Source organism: Mastigoproctus giganteus, chromosome 4, assembly GCF_048544385.1.
Source record: "Mastigoproctus giganteus isolate SK-2022 chromosome 4, ASM4854438v1, whole genome shotgun sequence".
Lineage (NCBI taxonomy): Eukaryota > Metazoa > Arthropoda > Arachnida > Uropygi > Thelyphonidae > Mastigoproctus > Mastigoproctus giganteus.
In genome coordinates, this window is record NC_143578.1 from 99,564,308 (window position 1) to 99,591,174 (window position 26,867).

The 26,867-nt window shown below is 38.1% G+C and overlaps 1 protein-coding gene across 2 annotated transcripts in view; it reads left to right on the forward strand.

Moving 5' to 3' along the window:
- The window catches only part of LOC150086947 (thioredoxin reductase 1, cytoplasmic-like), a 147,305-nt gene that overhangs the window by 77,086 nt on the left and 43,352 nt on the right, over positions 1-26,867 (forward strand). For both annotated transcript variants that reach the window (XM_090372834.1, XM_090372835.1), the window contains 2 exons: positions 9,298-9,413; positions 14,022-14,247. In XM_090372834.1, coding sequence (XP_090228960.1) covers positions 9,298-9,413; positions 14,022-14,247 — 342 coding nt within the window. The remainder of the gene's footprint in view (positions 1-9,297; positions 9,414-14,021; positions 14,248-26,867) is intronic.

Consider the following 26,867-nt stretch of genomic DNA (forward strand, 5'->3'; position numbering starts at 1 on the left):
ATAGTTTATAAGTTATAAACAATCATAAGTAATCAAGTCACAATGGAAGTTAGGGAAGTGAATGCAGATTATGAGAAATATTTGGTAAAGGATACTAAGAAAAACAGCAAGGACTTTAGTTATATAAACTCTAGAAGGAAGGGGATGAATCAGATTGGTCCACTTGATATCAATGGTTCAACTGTCAATGATCCTGCTCAGGTAGCTGATAATCTGAATGAGTATTTTGCATCTACCTTCACACACTTGGAGTTATTAATGGAGGAAAATGCCAGAAGTTTATCAAACTGTAACAGGGTGCTTAATGATTCTTTAGTTATATAAACTCTAGAAGGAAGGGAATGAATTAGATTGGTCCACTTGATATCGATGGTTTGACTGTTGATGATCCTGCTCAGATAGCTGATAATCTGAATGAGTATTTTACATCTACATTCACACATGAGGAGTTATTAATGGAGGAAAATGCCAGAAGTTTATCAAACTGTAACAGGGTGCTTAATGATTTTTGTAATAACTGAGAGCAAAGTGAAGGAGAAATTGTAGAGGCACCTGGGGTGGATGGGATCTATCTGGTTATATTAAAGAAGGCGGCAAAGGAAGTAAGCAAGCCTTTAGCCATAATTAATAGAACATCCTTGGACTCAGGGGAGGTCCTCAAGGACTGGAGATGTGCAAATATATCTCCAGTTCATAAAGAGAGGTTCAAAGTGTGACACTAGTAATTACAGACCTGTTAGTTTAACTTCTGTTCAGGGGAAAATAATGTAGTCACTGGTTAAAGAAGCATGGGTTTGTTAAGGGAAAGTCTTGTCTGAAAAATTTGATTGGATACTATGATGTGGTTACAAGGGTACTGGATGCAAAAAATAATTTTGTTATCATATACTTGGATTTCAGGAAAGCTTTTGACACTGTTGCACATGCAAGACTACTGTACAAATTGGAGCAGTATAGTATTAAGGGTAAGTTGCTACAATGGATAAAAGAGTGGTTGAGTGGGAGAAGACAGAGTGATCAACAGATGCTACTCTTTGTAGATTAATGTTATTAGTGGAGTCCCACAGGGTTGGGTGTTGGGCCCACTGTTGTTTTGTATATTTATTAATGAGGTATATCAGGCTTAATGTTGAAGTTTGCAGATGTTACAAAAGTTGGCAGAGTTTGTAATGGCAGTGTGGTACTGCAACAGGATCTAGAAAACTTGGGCAGATGGGCTGAGTAGTGGCAACTGAAGTTTAACATTGACAAATGCAAAGTACTGCATATGGGTAGAAGTAACCCTAGAGAAATGTACCAACTATGTGGTACTATACTTAAGTTGGTAGAAAATGACCTGGGAGTAATTGTGCGGTCAGATGTGAAATTTTCTGAGCAGTGGAGACAAGCTACTAGAGCATGTCATGGGGTATTGTCAATGATATTCAGGAAATTTTCTAGTAGGGAAAAGGAGGCAATGGTCAGGCCATTCCTTGAGTACTGCATACAGGTCCGAAGGCTTTATTTTAGGAAGGATGTAGAGTTGCTTGAGCAAGTACAGAGAAGAACAAGATTGGTGGGGGGGGGAACAAAAGTGTGGTCTTACCAAGAAAGGCTTATGCTCTGCAAATTGCAACGTCTGGAGACTTAGGTACCTGCGAGGTGATCTGATTGAGGTGCATAAGGCTTTGAATGGGTTGACCATGCTTAATTCTGATGGATTCTTTCTCTTGCTCAGATTATGAACCTGAGGGGGGCATAAATTCAAATTGAGGAAAGACAGTTATAGATGTTTGGAAGTTTGGCATTAGCCAGTGGGTAGTTGATTGCTTGAACAAAATTCCATCTGTCACTGTGGAAGTTGAGAACTTAAATAAATTCAAGGAGGAACTGGACAAATTTTTAGAGGGAATGGATGTGCAAAATGGTTTTTTTTTGGCCTGATTCTACTACATACAGTAATACCCCGAAGTTACGCGATAGGTGGGTCCGACGAAAATCGCGTAAGTCGAATTCGCGTAAGTCGGGGTACAACTTTGCATATAAATACATATAAATTTTGCTTAATTGGGACCAAGGACTAACAAAAACACTAGTTTAGAAGAAAAATATTAATAAAATTGCAGTTCTTTATACATATTAATACAAAATATGTATTAAAAAAACAAATGACTTACGTTAAAAAGTTATTTCGATGTCGATGGCTTCATAAAATCTAACAAATTCGTCTGACGACACAGCGCGTTCCTTTTTTTCACGCAGAATTTCTTCGTAGCAAGCTAATAATTTTTTTATTCCTTGCTTTGTAGCTATAACGCGTTCTTCGTTGGAGTCTATGTTTTCTAAAATTTTTAAGCCCTTTACAATTGAGATCTTTTCAATTTTCAACCTGTCAAGTTTGCAATTGTCATGTGCTTTTCGCCGTTGCTTCATTTAGGCCTGTAGCACGTGCAATATCACATGGTCTTTCATTTCGCTCAAAGCGTTTCACAATTTCATATTTTTTCTCTATCTACAGAGGCGGACTGGCCATAAGCCTTACCGGGGAAACCCCGGTGGGCCAGTGTGATTTTGGCCATAAACAATAGTGTGAGGCCACTATAAATTTTCCCGGGTAAGAATTTTTGATCCAGTCCGCCTCTGTTTATCGATAATTGCTTTTCTTTTTCTCTCTGAATCTGCAGTGTCTTCACCAGGACGCTTCCTTTTCACACCTTTTAATTTTACTCATTTTTAGGGAATAAAGCACAATTACAAAACGAGGAGCACGCTTGATACGCATAAACAAAGCTGCGCGCATGTAGCAACTGAATAAACAACACCATAAAGGCAGAGATACACTATTAACACCTCACATTTCTAGGGGTTACTACCATAAAACAATAAAAATCCAGTTGCGTTTCTGCTAGTGAAATCTGTTATAAACTGGTAGTAAACTCGATCTAATTGCATTTGCGATTATACCGATAGCTGGAATTGTGTTGGTTTTTACGTTATTATGGTGAAATGTGATATAAAAAACATAAAAGCAGCAAAGTTGAATTTTGTTCATCTTTCGCTCTCAATCTCCGCCGTCGCACCGGATATCGATAACATATGAAAAACGACCTTGAAGATAGTGGGCGGCAGCGTTGCCAAACGAAAAAATCAAGAACTGCGTAACTCAGAGTTCGCGTAAGTCGGGGTAGCGTAAGTCGGGGTATTACTGTACAAGAAAGCCTGCTTTCTTGGATCACATGCCTCGATTGCTACTACTACAATCGAAAATCTGTCTTGATTTGAAGAATGGTAGATTTGACCATTCTCAAATCTAACCAAGAAAGCTGGTAATTCTGGGCATGTGATCCTACTTGTGCAGAAAGTCTGTTCATGTTTCTCTCTTCTGGTTTGAATAAAGAAATTTGCTTGTTTCTTTTAAATGTTATGCCATTGTTTTAAAATCCTAATATAGCTCTTCAGTGCAATGTACCAAGGGCATTACTCCTGGATGTGTCGAAGAATGTTATATGCAAATTTATTTTATCAAGAGTTTTCAAATCTTCCATTTTGGAAATCTATTACCATGCAGATTAAACCAGATGAGTGATTCTGGCATTCCTACTACTGATGTCATGGTGAGTCTAAAACAAAAGGAGAAGATTCTGTTCTTTTGCTCAGTGAGTAATTACTTTATGGGTGCATACAGTGGGAATTTGTGAACTGCTTAGTCACAAATTATTTGTGGCTAAACACACATTCCCACTGAAAAATGTTCTTATAAATGCTGCGATAGTATAAAATCAGTTGGCTGGGCATGTGCAAATTTCAAATTTTTGTGAACAAGTTTCCAGTACTTGATGTTGTTAAAAGTTAAAAATAATAAATGAAATAAAAAATAGATGAAGCAATAGATGTTTTCCAGAATCATTTCTATTAGGTTCAGTATGAGAATCTACCAGAAGCTATTATGAAAGAAGTGATGTACATTGGTCTTTTGGCTGAAGAAACTGACAAGTATAAAAGGAAGCCTGAAATAATTGAACTGGTTTATTTATAAAAAATTGTTCTAAGTTAATGCTTTGCCTTTTTTACAATTCATCTTAGCAATACTAAGTGCCAAAAAATGTTCAACAAGGTTTTAAAAAAAAGTTCAGATCTTCTCTTTCTGGTTAAGCTTTGGGAATGCTGTTGAATTGAGTTGAATTTTGACTCAACATTTCTGTGGAGGACAAAGTCTACAACCTACGGGTTGGAAACCACATGCTTGCTTGCTCACTCACTCACAGTAATAGATCTGAATATGTGGCCCTCTGCAATAAAAACTGTGCTGATACAGATTGTACTTATTTAATAAATGTGTAGTGTGCACAAAAAAAAAAAAAAAATAGACAAGGCTGTAATTTGGTGAGAATTGGGAATTAAAATAACTTTATCAAAGTTATAATATGCAAAATTAAAAATGCAAGTATGGTCTTGATCAAAACTCATCATTTGAGTTTATCAAAGTCTCATACACCGAACTAACCTTAAGTGGTTTCAGCCACTGGTTGTAAATGAGGCAGATTATAATTTAGAAGCATGAGATATAATAAGGTTGGTAGTTAAGTTATTTTCCAGTAGTGTGATAAACAGTATTACATATTGCTTTATTACGAAGCTTTTCATTTACTACAAATTTTTGATAGACTTGTAATCATTTTTTTTTTTATGTTGATTATCATCCATAAGTGTAATATTTAGGTCTAAGAAATTGTCCAGTATTTTCCTTGTTGAGTTCAATTTAATATTATAGATTGGCAGCTGAAATGGTGGTCTTCAGAAATGCAGGAATTAATTTGATAAGTTGCTTTTAGGGATGGTGGCATTAAGCGTAACCTTTTTTGAGCATTTGTGTGTGTTTCAAAGTCATTTCAGATATGTTTCAAATAATATGCAAATTGTCTTAATCTTCCAGTAAATTTTGCTTTTCCTATTTGTGCCTCTGTTGTAAACACAGTTTACAATAGAGGCACTGTGAAAATCAGATTTCAAAATCTGAAGAGATTGCAACTGTCAGACATTATTGTTTAAGTTTACAAAAACAAAAATTTTCTCGAATTCAGACTAGAAGTTGATGAAATTGGATTAAGTGATACATAAAGAGATGCATAAGGGAAGATATTACTACATTTAAAAAAAAAAAGTATAAAGTTTTTTGAGTTTTCTAAATGACTTTTTAATAAATTTCTTGAACAAGTTTTTTGAAATTTTGATATCAGTTTTGACATTTTCTCTCTTATTTTGGGTAATAAGCAAGTCAAAGTAATTCTGCTGACAAGGCTATCTGGATGTGGAACTTTTTCAGGAGCCACTAAGTGGAACTTTCTTTATCACTTAAATTATTATTTTTTTATAACTTTTAATGAAATTAGTAGTGTAGTTATTTGTGATTCTCTGATTAAGTTGGCCAATTTGTTTGTTACTTTGCCTTTGTAATTGCTTTAGAAACCACAGTCAACTTCTGCTGTGATTATGTTATATCAATAAGAACATTCAAATTTTGTCACTATTGTTATAGGCCAGGGGTGGCCAACGAGTCGATCGCGGCTTTAATTTTGGTCAATCAGGATGAATTTTAAATATACAGTCATCCCTCGATTTGCGTGGTCAGGTATACTACCAAAATTTTATATTGCGCAGCGGGTTTCGCTACCTGCGCATTATTTTATTTATTTTTTTTTTTTTTTTACGAAGCTTCAAAAATAGGAATGAAGAGCAGATTTTGAAAATTTATTTTTGTTTTTTTTTGTATGATTGAAGATTTCATTGAAGGAGAAACACATTTCACCATAATAACATAAAATCCCACAGAATTCCAGCTGTCGGTATTATTGCAAATGCAATAAGGTTGAGTTTACTACCTGTTTATAATTAGATTGCACTTACAGAAAAGCCCAATAAACCGGAAAGTGCAAATTGTTTTTATAGTTTTATGGTCGTGACCTCCAGAAATAGCTTTAGAGAAATATCACAAAGGCGTTCAAAACTGATTCTTATAATGATATAACCAAACAGAGCAATAAACCGTGGCGTGTTTGTCCGGTTATTTTGTAAACAACTTCCTCATTCGGGAATTCTCTTCATCAATTGTCCTACATTAGCTGTTCAGACAGAATATTTTTCTGGTCCGTGCAACTTAAAGTGTTAAGTCGGTAAGCATTGCTTTTGCTGTTTTAATAGCTGGACAGAACGTATTAATTTAATACCTTTTGATTTAAAATGAATACTACAAAAAAGAGTAAAATGTATCATTTTCATCAAGAGTGGGAACTAGAATACTTTTTTGTTATGGTGAAAGAAAAATGTTGCTGTTTGATTTGCAGTGCATCTGTGGCTATACCCAAAAAAGGAAATATAGAAAGTGCACTTCAATGCACTCCATGGTAAATACCAATCAGATTTTCCACCTAATAGTGACCTTAGAAAAAATAAATTAGAACTTAAATCCAGATTATTCGCGCAACAAAATTTCTTCATGAAACCTAATTTACAATCTAAAGCATAACTATAGTGTTATTTAAAGTGAGTCATCTTCTTGCAAAAAAAATAAAAACCATTTTCTGATGGTCAATTCATCAAATCCATTTTAGAAATAACAAATTCTCTTTTTGAAAATTAAGAACAAAAATGAAATTAAAGTGCCCTTCAAGATCTGCAATTATCTTGAAATACTGTGATGCGATGCATCGAAAAAATTAGTAAAAATGTGAGCGAACAATTGCATGCTGATATTGCTAATTGTGTCCTTTTCTTTACAACTGGATGAATCTACAGATGTCAGCAATACAGCTCAGTTGCTCGTTTTTATTCGTATGGTTTTCAATGATTCTGCCACTAGAGAAGAACTGCTCGGTATGGTTTCGTTAAAAGAAAGAACTACAGGTCTTGATATCTTTAACTCATTCAAACATTTTATTGAAAAAATTAAAATTACCACTATTTAAGCTTGTATCAGTAACAACAGATGGAGCTAAAGCAGTGACGGGGCTTCTTAACGGATTCATCGCATTGTGCCAAAAGGATGATGAATTCCCAGATTTTTTGTTACCACTGTATCATCCACCAACAAGTGTTAGCCAGCAAAAGATTAAATACTTTTCAAAATGAGACTTTTCAAAATGCAACTCGATGAAAAAGAACCAGATCTGATATTACACACAGATGTGAGGTGGCTGAGTTGGACTAAGTTTCTACAGAGATTTTGAAATTTGCTGAATGAAATTAAAAAAATTGTTGATCAAAGGGAGATGATTATCAACAGCTACAAGATAGAGTAGTTGTGTGATCTGAATTTGGAATTACAAAGAAAAAATAAATGTGGGTGACATGATTAGTAGTCATGTAGATTGGTGTATTTTTTTTTTTTTTACTAAGAAATTTTATTTCTAGTAAGGCCATAACTAATTTAAAACTCTACAAATGTAACAGTTTATCATATTACATATAATGTAAACTTGATAGTAATAATACATATTATTGCATTTAGGTATCTATCAGTTTAGTGTAGCATTCTCAAGTTAAATTAATTTCAATGGAAATTATGCCTCAGACTAGAGCAGAACAATTGACTCAAAGTAGCTGGAGTATTATTTTAAGCAACTTAAACCATCAATCTTTTTTCCTAAAATTAAAACCCGATACTTTGCATTTTAAAAACTGCTGCCTCTTATCTTCATCGTCATCCACCCTGAAACTCTGATCACATGTTACTAATGGTTCCTGTACTGTCAGCCATTTGTCTTAGCAGTGATCAGATCCAGAATATTGTTGCCCTAGTACTTCCTCTGACGTACTGATAACAATCATCTAGAATCTACATTTAAAAATTTTATTTTTCGTGGTATCTCTTCCACTTTCTCCAATTCGTTAGGGGCAAAAATATTTTGATCAGGTTAACATCTACATGGATAACTGATCTCATCTGGAAAAACAAGTTTGTTGTCTTTTACTTTGGCAAACAGTTATGGAGGTTCTGAGTTATCATTCAGTTTATTCTGAAGCTCTTCATTGTATTTCTTATCCAATAATAATTTTAGTTTTGTTTATAATTAGTTATTATTGGAATTCCTGTGGTTATAAAATAGTTATTTGACATTGTAAAATTAATTTATAATTTTCAGCAAGCTATTGGCATTTGTTCAGAAATTAATTTGTCCCTTTTTTAGCTCAAGCAGCAGAGCAATTGACTCAAAGTAGCTGAAGTATTACTTTAAGCAACTTAAACCATCATAATCTTTTTTTTCTAAAAGATTATGATGGATGATACAGTGGTAACTGAAAAAATCTGGGAATTCATCATCCTTTTGGCACAATTCGATGAATCCGTTAAGATGCCCCGTCATTGCTTTAGCTCCATCTGTTGTTACTGATACGAGCTTAAATAGTGGTAATTTAATTTTTTCAATAAAAGATTATGATTTTTTCTAAAAGATTATTTTTAAGCAACTTAAACCATCGTAATCTTTGTATTGGTTTGATGATACAATCAGATGTTTCAGAAACATCACCATTATATCAGATTTAGCATAATTAAGTCACAAGCACTTTATCTTTAAACTAGTTGTGTGGTATGAGTGTTTCCTTATATTATTTAATCAATATTCAACTGCCTTTTTTTCACATTTTCAAATTTAGATGCTCTTGAGATTGTACTCAGAGCTGGTGCAAGTGGGCAGGTGAGGTGACAGTTCAGGAGAGCTTAAAAATGTTTTTTGACATTGCTTTCTGATTGGTTAATGTTATCAGTATTCAGTGTTTAGGGCAGCAAATTTTATTTTGCCTACTACTGGCACATAGGGTCAGTCCTACTGATTGTACTTCTGCAATGGCTGTGTGTGTGTGTAATGACTGCTCTCCATATATAACTATTAAGATTCCTGTAATCCAGGTTTCTCCTCATTATCTTCTCCATTGTATAGCATATTATCTGTTTGTTGGTCTCCGCTGCCTTCTTATATGACAGCAGTGACCAACTTAGTTGTCACTTCTAGCTGTGTATAAGAGATGTAGAAGGATATTGAGGTGAATGAAATGATTCCAAATTATATAAAACAAATTGGAGAAAATTTGTCATTAGCTTGGATTTGTATTCTTGACATTTGTTTTGTGATGCAAATCCTGAACTACGTATAGAATTAGATTCCTTAAATGTTCAAAGGTACAAAAAAATTAAAAATAAATGCTGTAGTTTGAAGATAATTTTTTTATTTTTTTATTTATTGCTTTTAAAATATAGGAGTAAATCTAGATATTTAGCTGAAATATTTTTCAGTTGGGTAGCTAACACATTTTAACTTTCAGTCAATAGACAAGAAAGGAAAAGAAGCATTTGCCACTGCAGAAAACTTTATTATTGCTACCGGAGAGCGACCAAGGTATCCTGATGGTCCAGGTGTAAGAGAATATGGAATCACCAGGTAAGGTCTCTCTCTCTCTCTCTCTCTCTCTCTCTCTCTCTCTCTCTCTCTCTCGATATAGAAAAGTAACCAGGATTAGCATTAGTACAAAGGGTACTAGGAAAGTTTTTCAATACAGCTTTGTTTATTTAATTTTTTCAAAGTAATTTCCTCTACATTCAATACACCTCTCCATCCTCCGAAACCAATCTTTAAACCAGTTCTGCCAAGTTTCACTAGGGAGTAAAGCACACTCGTTGTCCCAAGCCCGTAGAAGGTCCTCATCACTGGAAAACCGCCTCCCTTTTAGCTTCATTTTCACATGCGGGAACAGTGCAAAGTCGCAGGGAGCAAGGTCTGGACTGTAGGGAGGGTGCTCGAGAAGTTTCAGTCCTGTCGTGGTCAAATATTCGGTGCAGGCTTTGGCGCGGTGAGCTGCAGCATTATCGTGATGGAGGTACCAGGTGTCCATTCTTGACTTTGGCCGCAGGTTCTTCATAGATCCAATGACTTTAGGTAGGCATTGTTCAGTATACCACTTAGCTGTGACTGTCTTCTGCGTGTCCAAAACGACACGTTCCACAAATCCACTCGATTTGAAAAATACAGCTATCATTTTCTTCTTTACAGATCGGGATTTTCTGACAATTACGGGTGTGTCGTCATCATCAAAGACCCAAACTTTGTTTTGAGCCTTGGTCGGCAGATCGTAATAGTACAGCCAAGTCTCGTCACCATGTTGTTCACATACCGAGATTGTCCCTTATCAAACTTTTTTAACATCTCCCGGCACCAAGTCACACGTCGTGTCATCTGCTCTTCAGTCAGTTGATGCGGCACCCAGAGAGAGAGAACAAAGTTTCTTCACGTGCAAATGATCTTGCAGAATCGAACGAATTGCTGGTGCATTTAGGCCCAAAGTATCCTCTATCTGTTGGTAGGCCACTCGCCTGTTTTCGTCAAGCATTTTCCTCACAGCAGTAACGTTTTCCTCCGTAACTGACGTTCATGGCCTTCCCGGCCTCTCAGAATCCTCCAGAGTGAAATTTCCCCTTTGGAATTCTCTATACCACCTGAATATCGTTGTACGATGTGGACAATCATCATCTAGTGCAAGAGTCATTTCTTCTAAGCACTGGTCTATGGTTAAACCACGTACGAAATTATACCGCAAAACTGTCCTTATCTCATTTCGTGACCACAATGCCATCGCAAGCACTTTACACTCTCACTACTAATGAATAACTGAGCCCATCGACTTGGCGTGGCGGCTACTATGCACGTATGAACATGTCTCAACATGCAGCAACAAGCAGCTTCCTGTGATTCATTGTTGCGTCATATTGCAAAACTTTCCTAGTACCCTTTGTACAGGCATATGATGCAAGACAGCAGCATCAGGAAAAAAAAAAAAAAAAAAAAAAACTTCCTATTTCACCCATCCATTCTCTCCAAAGTATGTCCAGTTCTTACTATTCATGATGTATTCAATAGTAAAGAAGTGTTGGGGAGGTGGACATGCTATATGGAGTACTGAACTTTTTGAATATGGCATACACACAGCAAGAATATACCTAGATCTTTGACACAATGTGGTCTTGACAATGTTTCCCTCCACATATATGCTATTCGGACTCCCTCCAGTCACTATAATAGAGTAGTAGCTAGATTATAGTAAGATGATCCAGATGCCTCCTATAGTTACTGTAGGAGTCATGAATAATGCCATCAATAAGACACGAATATGGCATCAACATGGTGTTCATGGGCTGACCACTAGGTAGTCCAGTAGGCTACCTAGCAGTCAGCCCGTGAATCACCATTTTAGATCTCTGTCTTTGAAATCTAGGGAAGATTAGATCTCACCATGATGCTCATCATTACCCCAAAAGACATCAATCATAAGGCACCCCCGTAGCCAGGTGGGAAGGAGCAGCAGTGCGTAGCACACGCTTCTTGATTAGACCGGGGTTCAAGCCCGTCACCACCAAATACGGAGGATGCGGAAAGGTCAGGGAATTACCACCGCATATCCCGAAGCAGTATGGCCTTAGTTGCTGATGCTCCTAAAAACCAAAACAACAACATCAATCATACTGCATAATGGAAGAGTGGGTGGGGGGAGTTGCTGGAGCTTTTCTCTAGAGACTAAACTTGAGTTTCACCACCAAGAGTCCAGTAAGCAAAGTGGTGGTGTTGCACTGGTCATTGAGAGTCATGTATTACCTAGATGACTCCCAATGCCTGGTAACACAGGGGACAGCATATCTCTGTGTGATGTGGATGCCACACAAAGACCCTTGCTTGCGTTGGTTTGCACATGGGAGTTCCTGGGTTACAACAGTCCCACCATTGTGAAGGTGTGAGCAGAGGATTTGGTCATCATAATTTGGCTGGACTTCGCTGAATTCATTTGATTCAAGTGTCACCTGAATATCAGTTCCATCAGCATTTTAGACTCCCAGGTAGCAACTCCTAGCTTGTCATGCCTGAAAGAATGTCAGTGACATTCTTCGGGACCAAATATATATTTATTATTTATATAATATGTATCTATTATGTTCATGTGTCTGTTAAGCACACTTTTATTCTTTATATAGAGGTACTAAATAAAGATCAATAATATAGATCACAACAAAATTAAAAACATACAGTACAATATACATTGTACCGTACCCTTTTTATAATGAAATAAATATAAAATTCAAAAAAATATATATATAATAATAGCTTTAAGTAACTTAAACCCAAATTACACGGCAGGCATCCTAAGAATGTTGTTGCGGCACTCTAGTGTACCCCGGTTGAAAACCACCGGGTTAAGTTATTGTTAAATGGCTCAGGATGGTCGTGCTGTTCATTTGAGGGTGATGTAGTATTGCTGTTTATTGAACAAACTTGTTTTACCTTACTAAACACTTCTAAACATCCAAGCGTGTAGCATAGTGGTTGCATCTTTTGCTGCTTATTTGGTGAAGTGCATATTCAACTCCTGTAAGTGAGGCAAGCAAGTTATCAAGCAAAGCCAAGTTAGCTGATCTGGGGGGGGGGGGCTTTTCATCCTAAACAGGCCCCAGCCTTAGAACAACATGGGTGATATATGGACCTACTTCATGGATATCTTATAGCCTGAGTTGTCTAGCTTATTAAACGGTCTTTTGTTATCTTTGGTAATAATAAATTTCCATTTTTTTCTTGAGATGGCAAAGTTGCCAAGAAATGCGTGTAGGGCTCTCTACAGCGTTTCTCAAACTGTGTTCCTTGAAAAATTGTAATTAAAACCCCGGGGGCTCACATCTGGTGAGTATGGGCTTGGCACACCCAGGGTCCTGAGCTGGATATCATCATTCTTCTCTTTCTTGGTGATTCCCTTCTACTTTTGACTCTCTCTCTCTCAGGTAATTTGGGATTTTTTTTTTTTTTTTTTTTTTCCTGGTGCAGCATAAGCCTCAAACTTCCTTGCACCTTTCTATGGCTATTAATAATAATAATAATAATTAAAATAATAAAATTAAATAAATTTTGCATATTTGTAGCATTTACCACTTTTCTATTATTATAATTTTTAACATTTTTTTTTTTTTTTTTTTCCGGTTATTAATATACTGGCATAGACTAATAATCAAGCAGACAGTGGAACACTTTATTTTGGTGGGCTTTTGCATAGAGGAACATGCATAAAAGTAATGACATCTATGGAAAAGTAGCAATGTAGTGATCCAATATGCCATTCGATTGCGATTTAGCCTGGAGTACACGGGTTGAAGGAGAGGAGGAAGCGAACTGATATCATAACTGTGAACTCACTTCCTTGTATACATATTTTTTTTATAATTATCAGTATTTCAAAATATTATTATTAAAATAAATGACCATGGATTTGTCGTGAAAAAAGGACTTTAAAACGAGAAGCAAGTACTTCTAGTATTGCAACTGTGGTCGATGAAAATTAACACAATTTTTTGTCACACTTCAAAGTGAGGATGAATGATCACAGCCTTTTGTTCCCCAGAAATCCGAAGTGAAAAAACAGGAACCAACTAATAAAAGACCAAAGTAAAAGGTAAAGTGCAGCCATTATCAACCCACTGCAGGACGGAAGCCTCAACAATTCATGTTGAGGGAAATGGATCATAATCTGCCACGCTGGTCCGGTGCGGGTTGGCAGATCGACCGTATTCAGCAGTCAGGGGCTTGAACCCCGGTCTATTCAAAGAGCGTGTGCTACTGCACTTCTGCTCCTGACCACTCGGCTACGAAACAAAAGTATGATGACAGTTATTTGAATTTTGGCTTTACATATGTTGGAAATAAAGATGCTCCTGATGCACACTGTGTCATATGTAATAAAATATTAGCAAACGGTTCTTTGACTCCCGCTAAATTTGTGTTTCGTAAATATATTGTGAAATGAAAAGTGTTCAGTGAATTAAAAAGTTTGGGAAACGCTGCTCTACAGCATGTAGCATATACAAAACAACGCCCTCTCCAGTTATGTATCTGTCACGTGTAATTAAAATATGCCATTTAAAAATGGCTGACTGATATTTTTTATTATTAATTTTATAATTAAAACTAGTATAAAATTTTTATTCAGTTTGTTTTTAATGAAGTTCTGTTTATTTATAGTGATGATCTGTTTTCACTACCATACTGTCCAGGAAAAACTTTGGTTGTAGGAGCTTCGTATGTTGCTCTAGAGTGTGCTGGATTTTTGGCTGGCATTGGGCTTGATGTTACTGTTATGGTGCGTTCTATATTGCTACGAGGTTTTGATCAAGATATGGCTGAAAGAATCGGAGCATATATGCAAACAGAAGGAATTAAGTTTATTAGACCTTGCATTCCTTCAGAGGTGAAGATATTTTCAACTCTTCAAATTTAATATAAGAAATTTCAAAATAACAAATGTAAACTAAGATTTTATATAATGATGTTTTTAAAAGCATTTTACTTTTAGATATATTCATTATATAAAAACAAAAGCAGTTAGCACTAAATGCATTTTTATTTTTTGTACAAAGCAGTTGTAAATTATTAGTCTTTCGATTATGTCATATAGTGTTAACTTACTATTAGACTGTCATTGCATTACAAAATATATTCCCTGTAACCTGAATCCCTTTTGCCCTCTAAAATACTTTTTTACAGGAAGCTTAAATATTAAGATTTTATTAATAAGCATATTTGTTGAAAAAATTTTAAATGAAGTATTCATTAATATGTTATGTCCAAGTCCAGAATGGTTCAAAAATAGTACAAGTCAGTGGAACTACATATCAGAGAAAAGCATATTATTTACATAATTACACACACACACACACACCGTCCCATCAAAACATTATGGTCATCTACCTAATAGGTATGTCCTCCTCTTGCTGCTAGTACTACTGTCACATAGCAAGGCATGAACTCTACAAGGCCTCTGAACGTTAGAGGAGGTATGTTGTACCATGGCACAAGATTGCATCCCGTATATCTGTAATAGTCCAGGGTTGAGAATTCAAATGCCAGATCTGTCTGTCTGTCCGTATAATCTCAGAGATGTTCTTTGAGATTCATATCTGGCAAATTCGGCAGCCAAGGAAGCACCGGGAAGTCACTCTTGTATTCAGCAAACCACTCCTAAACAATACTAGCAATATGGCAAGGGTGCATTATCACACTGGAATACACCAGTGCCATCCAGTAAGACAGTCAACATGAATAATTATACCTGATCAGCCACAATGGATAGGTATTTTGTAGCTTTCAGCATTCAGAGTGCAGTTTAGGGGTATGTGGATTCCAAGAGATTTTCAGGAAAACGTCCCCCATCCCCAAACACTGCTGCCACCTGCCTGTTTCTGTGGGACCATGACATCAAAGTGATTCCTCTCTGCAGTTTATTGCAGTGTCATCTATCTACCATTCACACCCACATAGTAGGAAATGTGATTTATTGGAAAGGGCAGCTTTTCCCAGTTGTCCAACTTTCAATACAATGAACAGATGCAATCTTTAGGCATCATTGGTGATGCATGGCTGTAAGTATGAGTACCTTGATTGGGTACCTACTCTGCAAGCCCATGTGGAGGAGGGTTTGCTGGTTCTTGCCACGACACCTGTGTCGCCAGGTGAGGAGGAATAACTGATTGCAAAAACACAGGGATAGTCATAATGTTTTGACTGGATTGTGTGTGTTTAATTAAAATCTGAAACATGGAGGCTACCAGTAGTACTCAATACCATTCATGAAGGGTGAGAAGACAGAAGATGCTTGTCGACGTTACGCTTGAATTTTGTTAAATTGTAAATTTTGGGAATTCAGGTGAAGAATAGAGGAAATTCTAACAAATAGAAGTAGAAGGGATAAATGAGGCACTTGATTGGACTGGTTTGGAAGAGAGTGGTGGAATTACAGATTCAGAAGTATCTATAGAAAAGATATGCAGCAAAACTGAACATCTATGAAGGAGTCTGAAGAGACTTTGTAAGAGACGGATTACACTACTCTGCATTTTGAAAAAAAAAAATTCACTGATGTTTTCTCAGAAAACATCAGTGAATGTTTCTGAATCATTTTCTAATGCTGATTTTGAAAGTGAATTCAGTTTGTTTCCATTGTGTCAGGTTTTTTTTCAAATCAAAAGAAAATTTGATTTTTATTAATTTTGGCAGAATTGGTGCACTGCAATTATAACAAAATGCTACTTTTACCAGACTTTTCTATTTAATTACATATTGAAAACAGTATTAAAAAGTGCAGTGTGGTAAAGTCCACTAAACACTCAACTCTCATTTTAAAAACTGATCTATGATGGGTCAAATTTTCATTTCTTTAATTTTCTTGCATTCTACTTTAGTTCCCTCTTCGGCATCCAGCAATTGTCAGCCATCAAGTTGACATTGCACTTTCCCTGGTACCTCATCTTTGTCTTTAATGTCCTGGTGAAACCTCTCACCCTTTTCTTCACTAACACTTTCTAGATTTTCTGGGAAGTAGTCAATGTGAGAGTGTAAAAAATGTACGTTGACACTCATGTTGCTGCCCAGCTTTTGAAATTTGCCGACATATTTTCAACTAGACTGATGAGCCAAAACATAACCACCAACCTAAATGTTCCATGACGTTGGTCCTCCACACGCAGCCAAAACTGCTCTTACCCGGTGAGGCATGGATACACCAAGACTTCTAAATGTGTCTTGTGGTATCTGGTACCAACATGTAACCAGGAGATCCTTTAACTCCTGTAAGGTCCGTGGTTAAAACGCCACAGATCAGAATTGCTGTTCCAACACAAACCACAGATGCTCGATGGGATTGATGTCTGGGGAATTTGGAGGCCAAGACAATACCTGGAAGTTTTCCTCATGTTCCGTGAACCAGTCTCAAACAACCCGGGCAGCGTGGCATGGCACATTATCCTGCTGAAAGACGCACCACCAGAGAGGAAGACTGTTGCCACGAAAGGGTGTACCTGGGCAGCAATGATGTTTAGATAGATGATAGACGTTACTGGACTCAGAGTATCCCAGCAGAACATCACCCAAAGCATGACATCGCCGCCACCGGCTTGTTTTCATCCCACGGTGCACCAGGCAGCATCACTTCCCCAGGGAAACGACCCACACATACCTGGCCATTCACATGGTGCAACAGGAAACGTGATTCATAAGACCAGACAACCTTCTTCCAATCACTCAAGGTCCAGTTTCAATGTTTGTGTGCCCGTTGTAGGCACTGTCGCTGGTGAACCGTGGTTAGCATGTGCACTCAGAGCGGCCTGTGGCTACACAGCCCCATTTTCAGCAGGGTTCGATGTACTGTGTGTTGTGACACATTAATCCCATCACCAGCATTACAATTACCAGTGCATTGTGCCACAGTCTCCCTTCAGTTGCCATGAACCATCCGGAAGAGCCTTCACTCACCTCGAGCATCGATGAGCCGTGGTTGTCCAACACCTTGCCGGCAGTTCGTGGGTTCCCCCTCCTCGGACCACTTTCGGTAGGTACTTACCATGGCTGACCGTGAGCACCCCACCAGCCGTGCCGTTTCGGATTTGTTCCGACCCAGTCATCTGGCCATTACAATTGGGCCTTTGTCAAACACGCTTAAGTCTGCTACCTTTCCCATTTGAAGAACAAGAGTAACACTGATTACCATGTCCCGGCCCTCACACGCCCCATAGTTCACCTGGAGTTGCTTCGATTTACATAGCGAGTTGCTGGTCATAATGTTTTGACTCATTGGTGTATATTCTTGTAGTCTGGATCCTTGTTGCTCCCTAAGAAGTTCTCAATGACAGATCTGAACTGTTTAATCGAACCCAGTTTTATGTGCAAGGGTGGGAGGACAGTGTTGGAGTTTACCAGCGGTTTACTAACTTCTTTTATCCAGGCAACAAGCTGCCCTCCCCTTTGGCCATACCTTGACATTTCAGTGCTTGCTCCTGCCCAACAGTCCCACTCGCACAGAAAACAAGGCATTGTCATGTAGCCAGACTGTTGTTGAAGTAACTTGCCTTTAAAGTCAGCAGAGACCAACCAACCATATTCTTCATACTTAATGTTTGTCAGCTTCAAATTTTCGTGTTTCTTTCAATTGCACAGAGTGGGCTACCGGAATTGACTCATTTATTTCCATTGTGGTGCAACACACCTTTGAGACTCCTTTTTGATGAGTCAATAAAAAGTCGTCACTGTGTAGGATTGCAGCTAATTCCTAAATAGTTCATTAAGTCATTTATATTACTGCAAAAAACCATAGAAATTTCCTTAGAAAAACATGGGACTAGTTCTTGTTCTTTTGTCTTTACCATGAGAAAAGTGCTAGATTTTTTTGACTTAAATCTAGAACCTAGGTGTTCTGCCAATTTTTTTGATAAATTTAAATCCCTTACGAGATCATTGAGTTTGTGCTGTGAAAGCAGTTGAGGGCTGTATTCAGTGTTTCCAGGCATGTAGGCTTCAGTTTCATCTTCAGAAGCTTCACTTTCAGCACCCTCTGCTGTTACATTCTCCATTATAAGTGGAGAGCATGGAATCGACAAGTTATCTCCACGTGGGACTGGTCTTATGGCAGATGGAATATTAGGATACACAATGTCTTTCTTACTCTTTGCATTGTATCCCTCTACATTAACTAACAAAAAATAACAGTGGTTTATAAGCTCAAGTCAAATCATGGGAATTGCAAAAGGTATAGCCTTCTTTTTACCATTTTTCCCAATCTCAATGGTTCAACATAGGTTTGGCAAACTTTGTGGAGCCCATTGTTTATCTTGGTCATTGAGTTTCACTCTGTGTTATGACTTCTGTAATATTTTGTAAATCAATGGTTGATCGAACAACCATTGCTGTAAAACATTAAATAATTACTAACTGTTTGGTCAGTTAATGTTTTACAACTATTACAAGCTTCGGTATAGGCATATTACAAAGCTGGATATTTGGAAACAAGCCACTTACGATTATGCTGCATTGTTTATCTTGAATAGCCTCAGCTCATTTATTGATAAACCAATGTTTATCTAAAAGTCAAGATTTAGAGTGGAATGAGAAATACAGGATATCATCCCTAAAGAATATTTTCACTGACGTGATCTAAGCAAACATTAAGGTTTGATAGGTTTAAAACGATAATCCAGCCATAAGAAGGAATAAAAATCATGCACATCATTTCATTTATTCTTGTAATGATAAACAACATGAAGCTGAGACTGGCCATGAGGAAATGGCCCCATTGGAGAAGAAACCATCAAGTTGTGATATGAGGCACCTAGAGGACCAATGACCTCAGCAAAGGGACACAGAACCAAAGACATCAAGTGCAACACCTAGGTATCTGATGATACGTTTTTGTACATTCTTGTAATTAAAAGCTTGTAGGGAAAAAGGATTGTCTGGTATTTTGATAGTTAAATGAATAAGTTGTGTAAAGCCATTGGTAATTGCAGCAGCCTTAGCACCTTGGGCAGCTGCAGTTTGAACATCACCAAGGAAAATTATTTTGACTATTAGGAAAGTTTGATGGGAGAAAGTTGTTTCAGTGAAAGGAGTTCTGAGTGATCTGTTGAGCTGGGATTAATTGGTTTTAATTTGTAGAGATTAATTGGCCAGTGGATTTGGCTGTAGGGGATCATATCTGTGCTGAAGCCAGACCTTACCTGTACGTCTAAGCGATAGGATTGAGGTTGGTGGAGGTGAGAGTATGATGCTTAGTTAGCTTTGGTGTTGCACTCCAAATCTTCTGGGACCCCTCTAAGGTCACTATCAGAAAATTATGCTAATGAACCAAATAATGTGACCTCAGCAAAGGAACATAGAACCAAAGACATATCAAGTACAACACCTAGATACCTGATGGTAAATTTTTGTACATTCTTGTAACTAAAAACTTGTAGGGAAAAATGGCTCCCTTCATCGTCGTCTTCTGGAAGGGTTGGATTCACAAATTTAGTCAAATCGCTTTGTTCTGGTGACATCCTTATAGTGAACAGAAATGACATGCACTCAGGGCAGCACCTCAAAGCCAAACCTGTTGGAGATATACCAGTTGTAATATTTATCCCAACTGATCCCAAGGAATAATTTCAGAATGAGATCTTCTCAAAGCGATGAGGAGGAGGAAATTATCTGAACTAAAAACCAACAGAGCTATTGCTCCATTGGTTTTTAGTTGATAATCAGTTGTACCTAGGTACCTTCACTGACCTGTGTACAGCCATATGTACCACATCCTTTAAGGTGCTTTAAGTGCCAATAATATGGACACATGCAAATAGCCTATTATGTCCTTTCATGCACTCAGTGTGGTGCAGAAGACCACGAAAGCATGTTCAGCTCCAAAATCATGTGTGTTAACTGCCAAGGAGAGTACTTTGCATTATTCACAATCATGCTGGTAGTGGAAAGGGGGGGAAAATACAGACGTAAGGCAGAGAAAAACATTCCAGGAGGCAATAAAAGCAGTAAAAAAGTAAACACCAGTATGGAAGCAATCACTTCTCTGTGATAACTACTCTACTTAAGTGGAGATCATGTTTCCCTTTTAGTTTATCATGGTGGAAGATTGATCAGGCTGACTGGAATACTTTTCGACATCTGGCAGAGTTTGACATCGTTACAGGAACCTCAGTGATGTACATCATAGAAAATATTGTCCCTGCTGCTGCAATTGCAATTCCTAAAACATCTACTCCGTTCTCACAAAAACTCATATTCAGAGTTTTTGCCTGTACAATGGGCCATTTATACAACAGTTAAAAACAATTCTAATTCTTACCAAACAAGTGCCGTTGGACCATATGACATCCATTATTACACTTTTCACCAAAATATTTGGATCACCTTTCTGTATAACAGGATTGTTTTACAGAAAGGTGATCCAAAATCTGATCAAAAGGTGATCTTTGCCTTTGCTAAGCCAGGAAAGGATCCCAAAGTTCCAACTAACTATTGTCCTATTGCTCTGATTGTGCACAATCCTGGAGAGAATTGTCAAAGCTTGGTAAAAGAGAGGCCTCTGTAGCCGAGTGGTCAGGAGTGGCAGTGCAGTAGCACATGCTCTTTGAGTAGACCAGGGTTCAAGCCCCTGACTGCTGAATACGGTCGATCTGCCAACCTGCACTGGACCAGCATGGCAGATTATGGTCCATTTTCCTCAGCATGAATTGTTGAGGAGGCTTCCATCCTCCTCAACTATTGTCCTATTGCTCTGATTGTGCAAAATCCTGGAGAGAATTGTCGAAGCTTGGTATTTAGAAGCAAATGGTCTCCTTTCCAGAATGGTCCAAAGTGGACCTGTTGCTTTGGAAAGGTGATCCTGGGTATAACCCCATACACAAGCACACTGTGGGTGACCACCAAGGTGTGAACCAATGTAAGCAGGGGTAGAGGTGTGGCCCCCACACCACATGGAGGAATGCTGCCCCTCTGTGTTACCAGGCAAAACTAGGTGGTAGATGACTCTCATCAACCGGTGCAATACCACCACTTTGCTTATTGGAAGCTTGAAGTGGTGGAACCCATGTTTAATCTCCAGAGCTAAGTTCCGGTCAACTCTTCCCCATCTCTTCCATCATGCACTATGACTGATGATTTTTGAAGTTATGATGGACATCATGGCGAGATCCAATCTTCCTTACATTTCGAGGGTACAGCTCTAAAACAGAGTTTGCAGGGCGGCCACTAGTTAGTATACCAGACCGAACCTGTTGGTAACTCTAGGAGGCTTCCAGATCAGCTAGTGTGTAATCTTGCTACTGCTACTCTCCCAGATAGTGACTGGAGGGAGGCGGAGTAGTGTGTATGCGGGGGGGTATTGTCGAGGCCTCACTATGTCAAAATCTGGGTATATTCTTACCATGTGTATGCCATTCCCAAAAATTCCATTACTTCATACAGCATGTCCCCCCTCCCCCCCACTTTTTCTTACTATTGAATACACCATGAATTGTATTACTGTACTTGATTGCATTATTTCACTCCTTAGGCATCACACCTTTTCTAATGCATTTTGTGTGAAGAGTTGCCAGTTTTTGTCATGTCTCTTCCTCCCAATTTTAACAACACTACAGTAACTTCATCTTCCTCCAGGGCATTCTGATGCTTCATTTTCTTCAAAGCATGTTCTACCTCATCAGGAAGGATATTGGGTATGTCGTATGTGTTGCTAATTTGTGATCCATCTTCCCCACTGCTGGCATCATTCCCTCGCTCCTTGTATAATTCTTTATAGTAGTTCTCTTCTGCTATTTGAATTATGCCTTCTTTGCTATTTATAAGTACGGCATTGCTATTCTTCGGTTTCAGTATCATTTGTCTTTCTGTATTACTGCTTATGGCTGCTGATTTAAGCCCTTTGTTTTCTCTTAATGCTTGTTCTACTTTTCTTGTGTTAAATCTTATGTCCTCTCTGAGTCTCTTTCTAATGGCTTTGCATAACTCAATATACTCAATTTTGTCCTTGTCAGTGTTTATCTTGCTTCATTTGTTGTCTTCGGTTCATCATGACAAGTGTTTCTTGACTAATTTTTTCTTCTTTGGATTTATTTTTCCCTATAGGTTTCTTCGGCTTTATCACTTTCAGAAAGTTGTAATATTCCTCGTCAATATCTTGGTCCTGAGCAGTCTGCAGAAACTAAAACTTGTTAAGTTCCAGTACGTACTCCCTTTTCTCCACTTCTGTTATCTCAAAGACCTTCATATATTATTTACTTGAGTCAGTTTTTTCCTTTCTTTTCTTACATCTATATCAAGTGCGCATCTTACCATTCTGTGATCACTTCCAAGGACGGCTTTATCACTTTCAGGACGGTAACATCATTCACGATATACCTTCTGTTAGTGAGGATGAAGTTGATTTCATTAGTTGTTAATCCATTCGGGCTCTTCCAGGTCTGCTTTCTGTTCACTCTTTTCTTGAAAAAAGTGTTCATTACTGACAGTCCTTGAGATTCTGCAAATTCCACAAGTCTTTCACCTCTTTCATTTCTTTCACCAATTCCAAAATTTCCTATAGTCTCTTTCCAACCTTAGCATTGAAGTCCCCCATAATGATAGTGTAGTGGGTTTTCTGCTCATATATAAGACTCAATTTCGGTGTTCATTTCTTCAACCTCTTCATCATCATGGCTCGATGTTGGTGCATAAATCATTATAACCTTTAGCTTGTACCTCTTAGAAATCATGATTAATAGCCTTGACACCCTTGATGATGTACTTTTGAATTCCAAAATGTTGTTTTTTATATCTTTATGGACCAGAAAGCCAACTCACTTTAGCTCCTTTCACTGTTTCCATTGGTGTACAGTGGATTTCCACTTGATAAACTTACGATTCATTTCTTCTTCTTGTTTCAGCCAAACCGATGATATTCTAATTCACATTTTCTAATTCCTTTTCCAGCTCTAATATCCTGTCTTCACCAATGAATGATCTTAAGTTGTAACAGGCCAAGATCAGTTTCCGTGCGTGGCAGTCTGGTCGTACCCTTAACACCCTCTGCTTCCACTCTGATCCTCTCACTGCCGTAAGAGGGGGAGTGAAAGCCGCTAGAGACTGAGGGCCATTTGTTTCATCGTGCTTTCATGTGCTGGAGGGTTTGGTCTTTTCATCTTCATGCTGACCAGGTGTCTTGAAGAGAACCACTCTACATGTTCGTTGCCACCTAAGTGATGTAAAAAGGCTTACCATCGAGAAGGTGTGCATGAGTGGATTTTAGGGAGGCAGGACTTCTGACTTCTCCTAATTCTTCTGAAATAGAAAGATGTTGGATCCATCAGTGTTTTAGACTGAGTATCTGATAACACAGAATGTCTATTCCCCTCTAAGCCCAAAATATATTCACAAATAAACGTCGTCTCAATTCTAATCTCAATGATGTCCATTTCCACTTGCAGTCTACCAAATCCCATGTACTTTTCCTGACAGAATCTCAGTTATCAGTTGATTCAACTACTGCTCATCTCAGTTGCCCAAATTATTCGCTGTAAGATTCCTTTTGCCTCAAAGGTGGTACTTGTACATATGTCCTTTCCGATATTCCCTGTCAGACTTGGTAATTTGGAATCTCCTCTTTTCGATCTTCTCTGGCTTAAAATCTCTCTACCTCATTCTGTCAAATTCATCTGTTGTCTCTACTGTTTTCCGAACTCCACTAATCACTTAGAGCTCTTGACTTCCTCTTTGCAACTTGACTCTTTCTCCCGTCCAACTTTCCAAACAGTGAGGTAATTTTCCTTGGTGATTTTAATGTTCACAATTCCAGCTGGCTTCCGTTTTCTAGTCACACCAACCCAACTGGTCAAGATGCTGAGGCTTTTGCAATTACTAATGACCTTCCACAGATTATTCATTTATCTACATGAATAGCGGACAATCCTAACCGTACAGCCAACATGCTTGATCTTTTTTTCACAAACAACCCTTCTAAGTACACGGTCGAAGTGAGTGGTCCTTTAGGCACCTCAGATCACAACTTGGTGATTGTCTCTTCTCCAATGGAGCTTTTATCTCATGATTATTCCCAAAGTCGTGTTGTTTGGCGTTATAAGAATGCAAAATGGGATGACCTGTGAGATTTATTTTCCTTGGTCGGATTACTGTTTCAAAACTTCTGATGTCAGTGTTTACTCAGATCGTGTCAGTGAAATTATTCTTGTAGGAATGGAATCCTTTATCCCACACTCCACTTTAAAATCTCATCCTTTATCTAAACCTTGGTTAAGGCTGTTCAAGAGAAGAATGTTGCATATCGTAATTGGCTTGTTTCCAATTCTTCAGTTTAATTTTCTACCTACACCAAAGCTCGCAACAATTGTAAAGCAGTTATTAATCAGTCCAAACTAGATTTTGAACAGGCTAAGAGTAGAAAACTTCCTTATTGCCCAAATGGTAGCTGAGCATTCTGGTCTCTTGCTTGGCAAAGCTATTGGCCATAACTTTTGCCCATTGCTCCCACCTCTGTCAGATCCAGATGGTTCTGTTGTCACTTCAGCCATGGATAAACCTGGTCTGCTAGCATCCTATTTTTCTTCCAACTCATGTATTAATGATCTTGGTAAAACACCTCTCACCATTCCCAACACGCTCCACTTAATGCCTCCTGTGGTCTTCCATCAAAAGGATGTCAGAAGGATTTTGATGAATCTTGATACTAAGAAAGCTCCAGGTCCTGGTGGTATTTCTCCACATTTCAAAACCTGTGCTCCTGAACTTACTCCTGTTCTATGCCACCTTTATTCATTTTCTTAAGCACCTCCGTAGCCAGGCGGGAAGGAGCAGCAGTGCATAGCACACATTTCTTGATTAGACCGGGGTTTGAGCCCATCACCACCAAATACAGACGATGCAGAAAGGTCAGGGAATGACCACTGCATATCCCCGGAGCAGTATGGCCTTAGTTGCTAATGCTCCTAAAAAAAAAAAAAACAACCAAATCACTTTCTTATTGCAAAGGTGTTTTTTCCTTCTGCTTGGAAATTTGCTCATATCAGCCAGTTCCTAAAAAGGGTGACAAATCACTCCCATCCAATTATCGTCTCATTGCAATTACTTCTACTCTTTTCAAAGTAATGGAGAAATCAATTAACCGCCAACTCTTAAACTACCTAGAAACCTTGCATCTGATCAACGATCACCAGTATGGATTCTGTCAGTGTTGATCCACTGTTGATATTCTGGCTTATGTTACCCATTTATGGACATATTCAATGGAAAAGTTCAGTGAAACTAAAGCAGTTGCTCTTGACATCTCGAAGGATTTTGATCATGTTTGGCATAAAGGTCTTCTAAACAAGCTTCCATCTTATGGTTTGCCAACTGTTTTTGTAATTGGTTATCCAGTTTTCTCTCTGAACACTCGCTAAAGATGATAGTCTTCTCACTTCTCCACCAATGGTGGTGTCCCCCAAGGTTCAGTTCTTTCCCCCACTCTTTCCCTCTTGTATATTAATGACCTTCTTCCATTGACTGGAAATCCTATCCATAGTTTTGCTGATGATAGCACATTGCTTTCCACTTTGAGAAACCTTGTCCTGCTCAATCAGCTTCAACTTAGTATTAGTAATGGCCGCATGGTGCAAGAAAGCCTATGGTTTATGCTGTCAGTGTTGATCCACTGTTGATATTATGGCTTATATTACCCATTTATGGACATATTCAATGAAAACGTTCAGTGAAACTCAAGCAGTTGCTCTTGACATCTTGAAGGATTTTGATCGTGTTTGGCATAAAGGTCTTCTAAACAAGCTTCCATCTTATGGTTTGCCAACTGTTTTTTGTAATTGGTTATCCAGTTTTCTCTCTGATCACTCACTGTAGGTGATGGTAGATGACTTCTCGAATATCTGCTACCAGTTCCTTAAATGCTGATCTCCAGGTAATTCTCCAGTGGGGCAAAAAACAATTTAGTTGATTTCAGTCCTTCTAAAACTCGGTTTTGTCGTGTATCTCGCGAAGAGGATTCTTCTGCTCCTATGCTTATCTTTGGTGACACTCCGATTTGTAGGTAAGATGATATATCCCTCTTGGGGATTACCCCGACTTCTAATCTGTCTTTGCACAGGCACATTACAAATATTGCTTCCTCTGCATCTAAAAAACTTGGTTTTCTCTTTCACTCCTGGCATTACTTTTCTTCCAAACAGCTGTTCACTCTGTACAAATTGCAAATCCTCCCTAACATGGAATATTGTTCTCACATCTGGGGCGGTGTCCCCAGAACCTCTCTTAGGCTTCTAGATTCTATTCAGAAGAGGGCAGTTAGGTTAAATAATGACTCATCTCTAACAGAGTCTCTCCACTTGCTGTCTCATAGACATACTGTTTCTGCTGCATGCCTTTTCTACAGGACACTGTTCTTCTGAATTTGCTTCTATTATTTCCGCTCTCTCTTTCAAAATAGTCCGAACACATGCTGCCACCACCACCAGCCAACATCCATTTACTGTCCAACTTCAAACTCACAGAACCAACTTTTCATCTTCC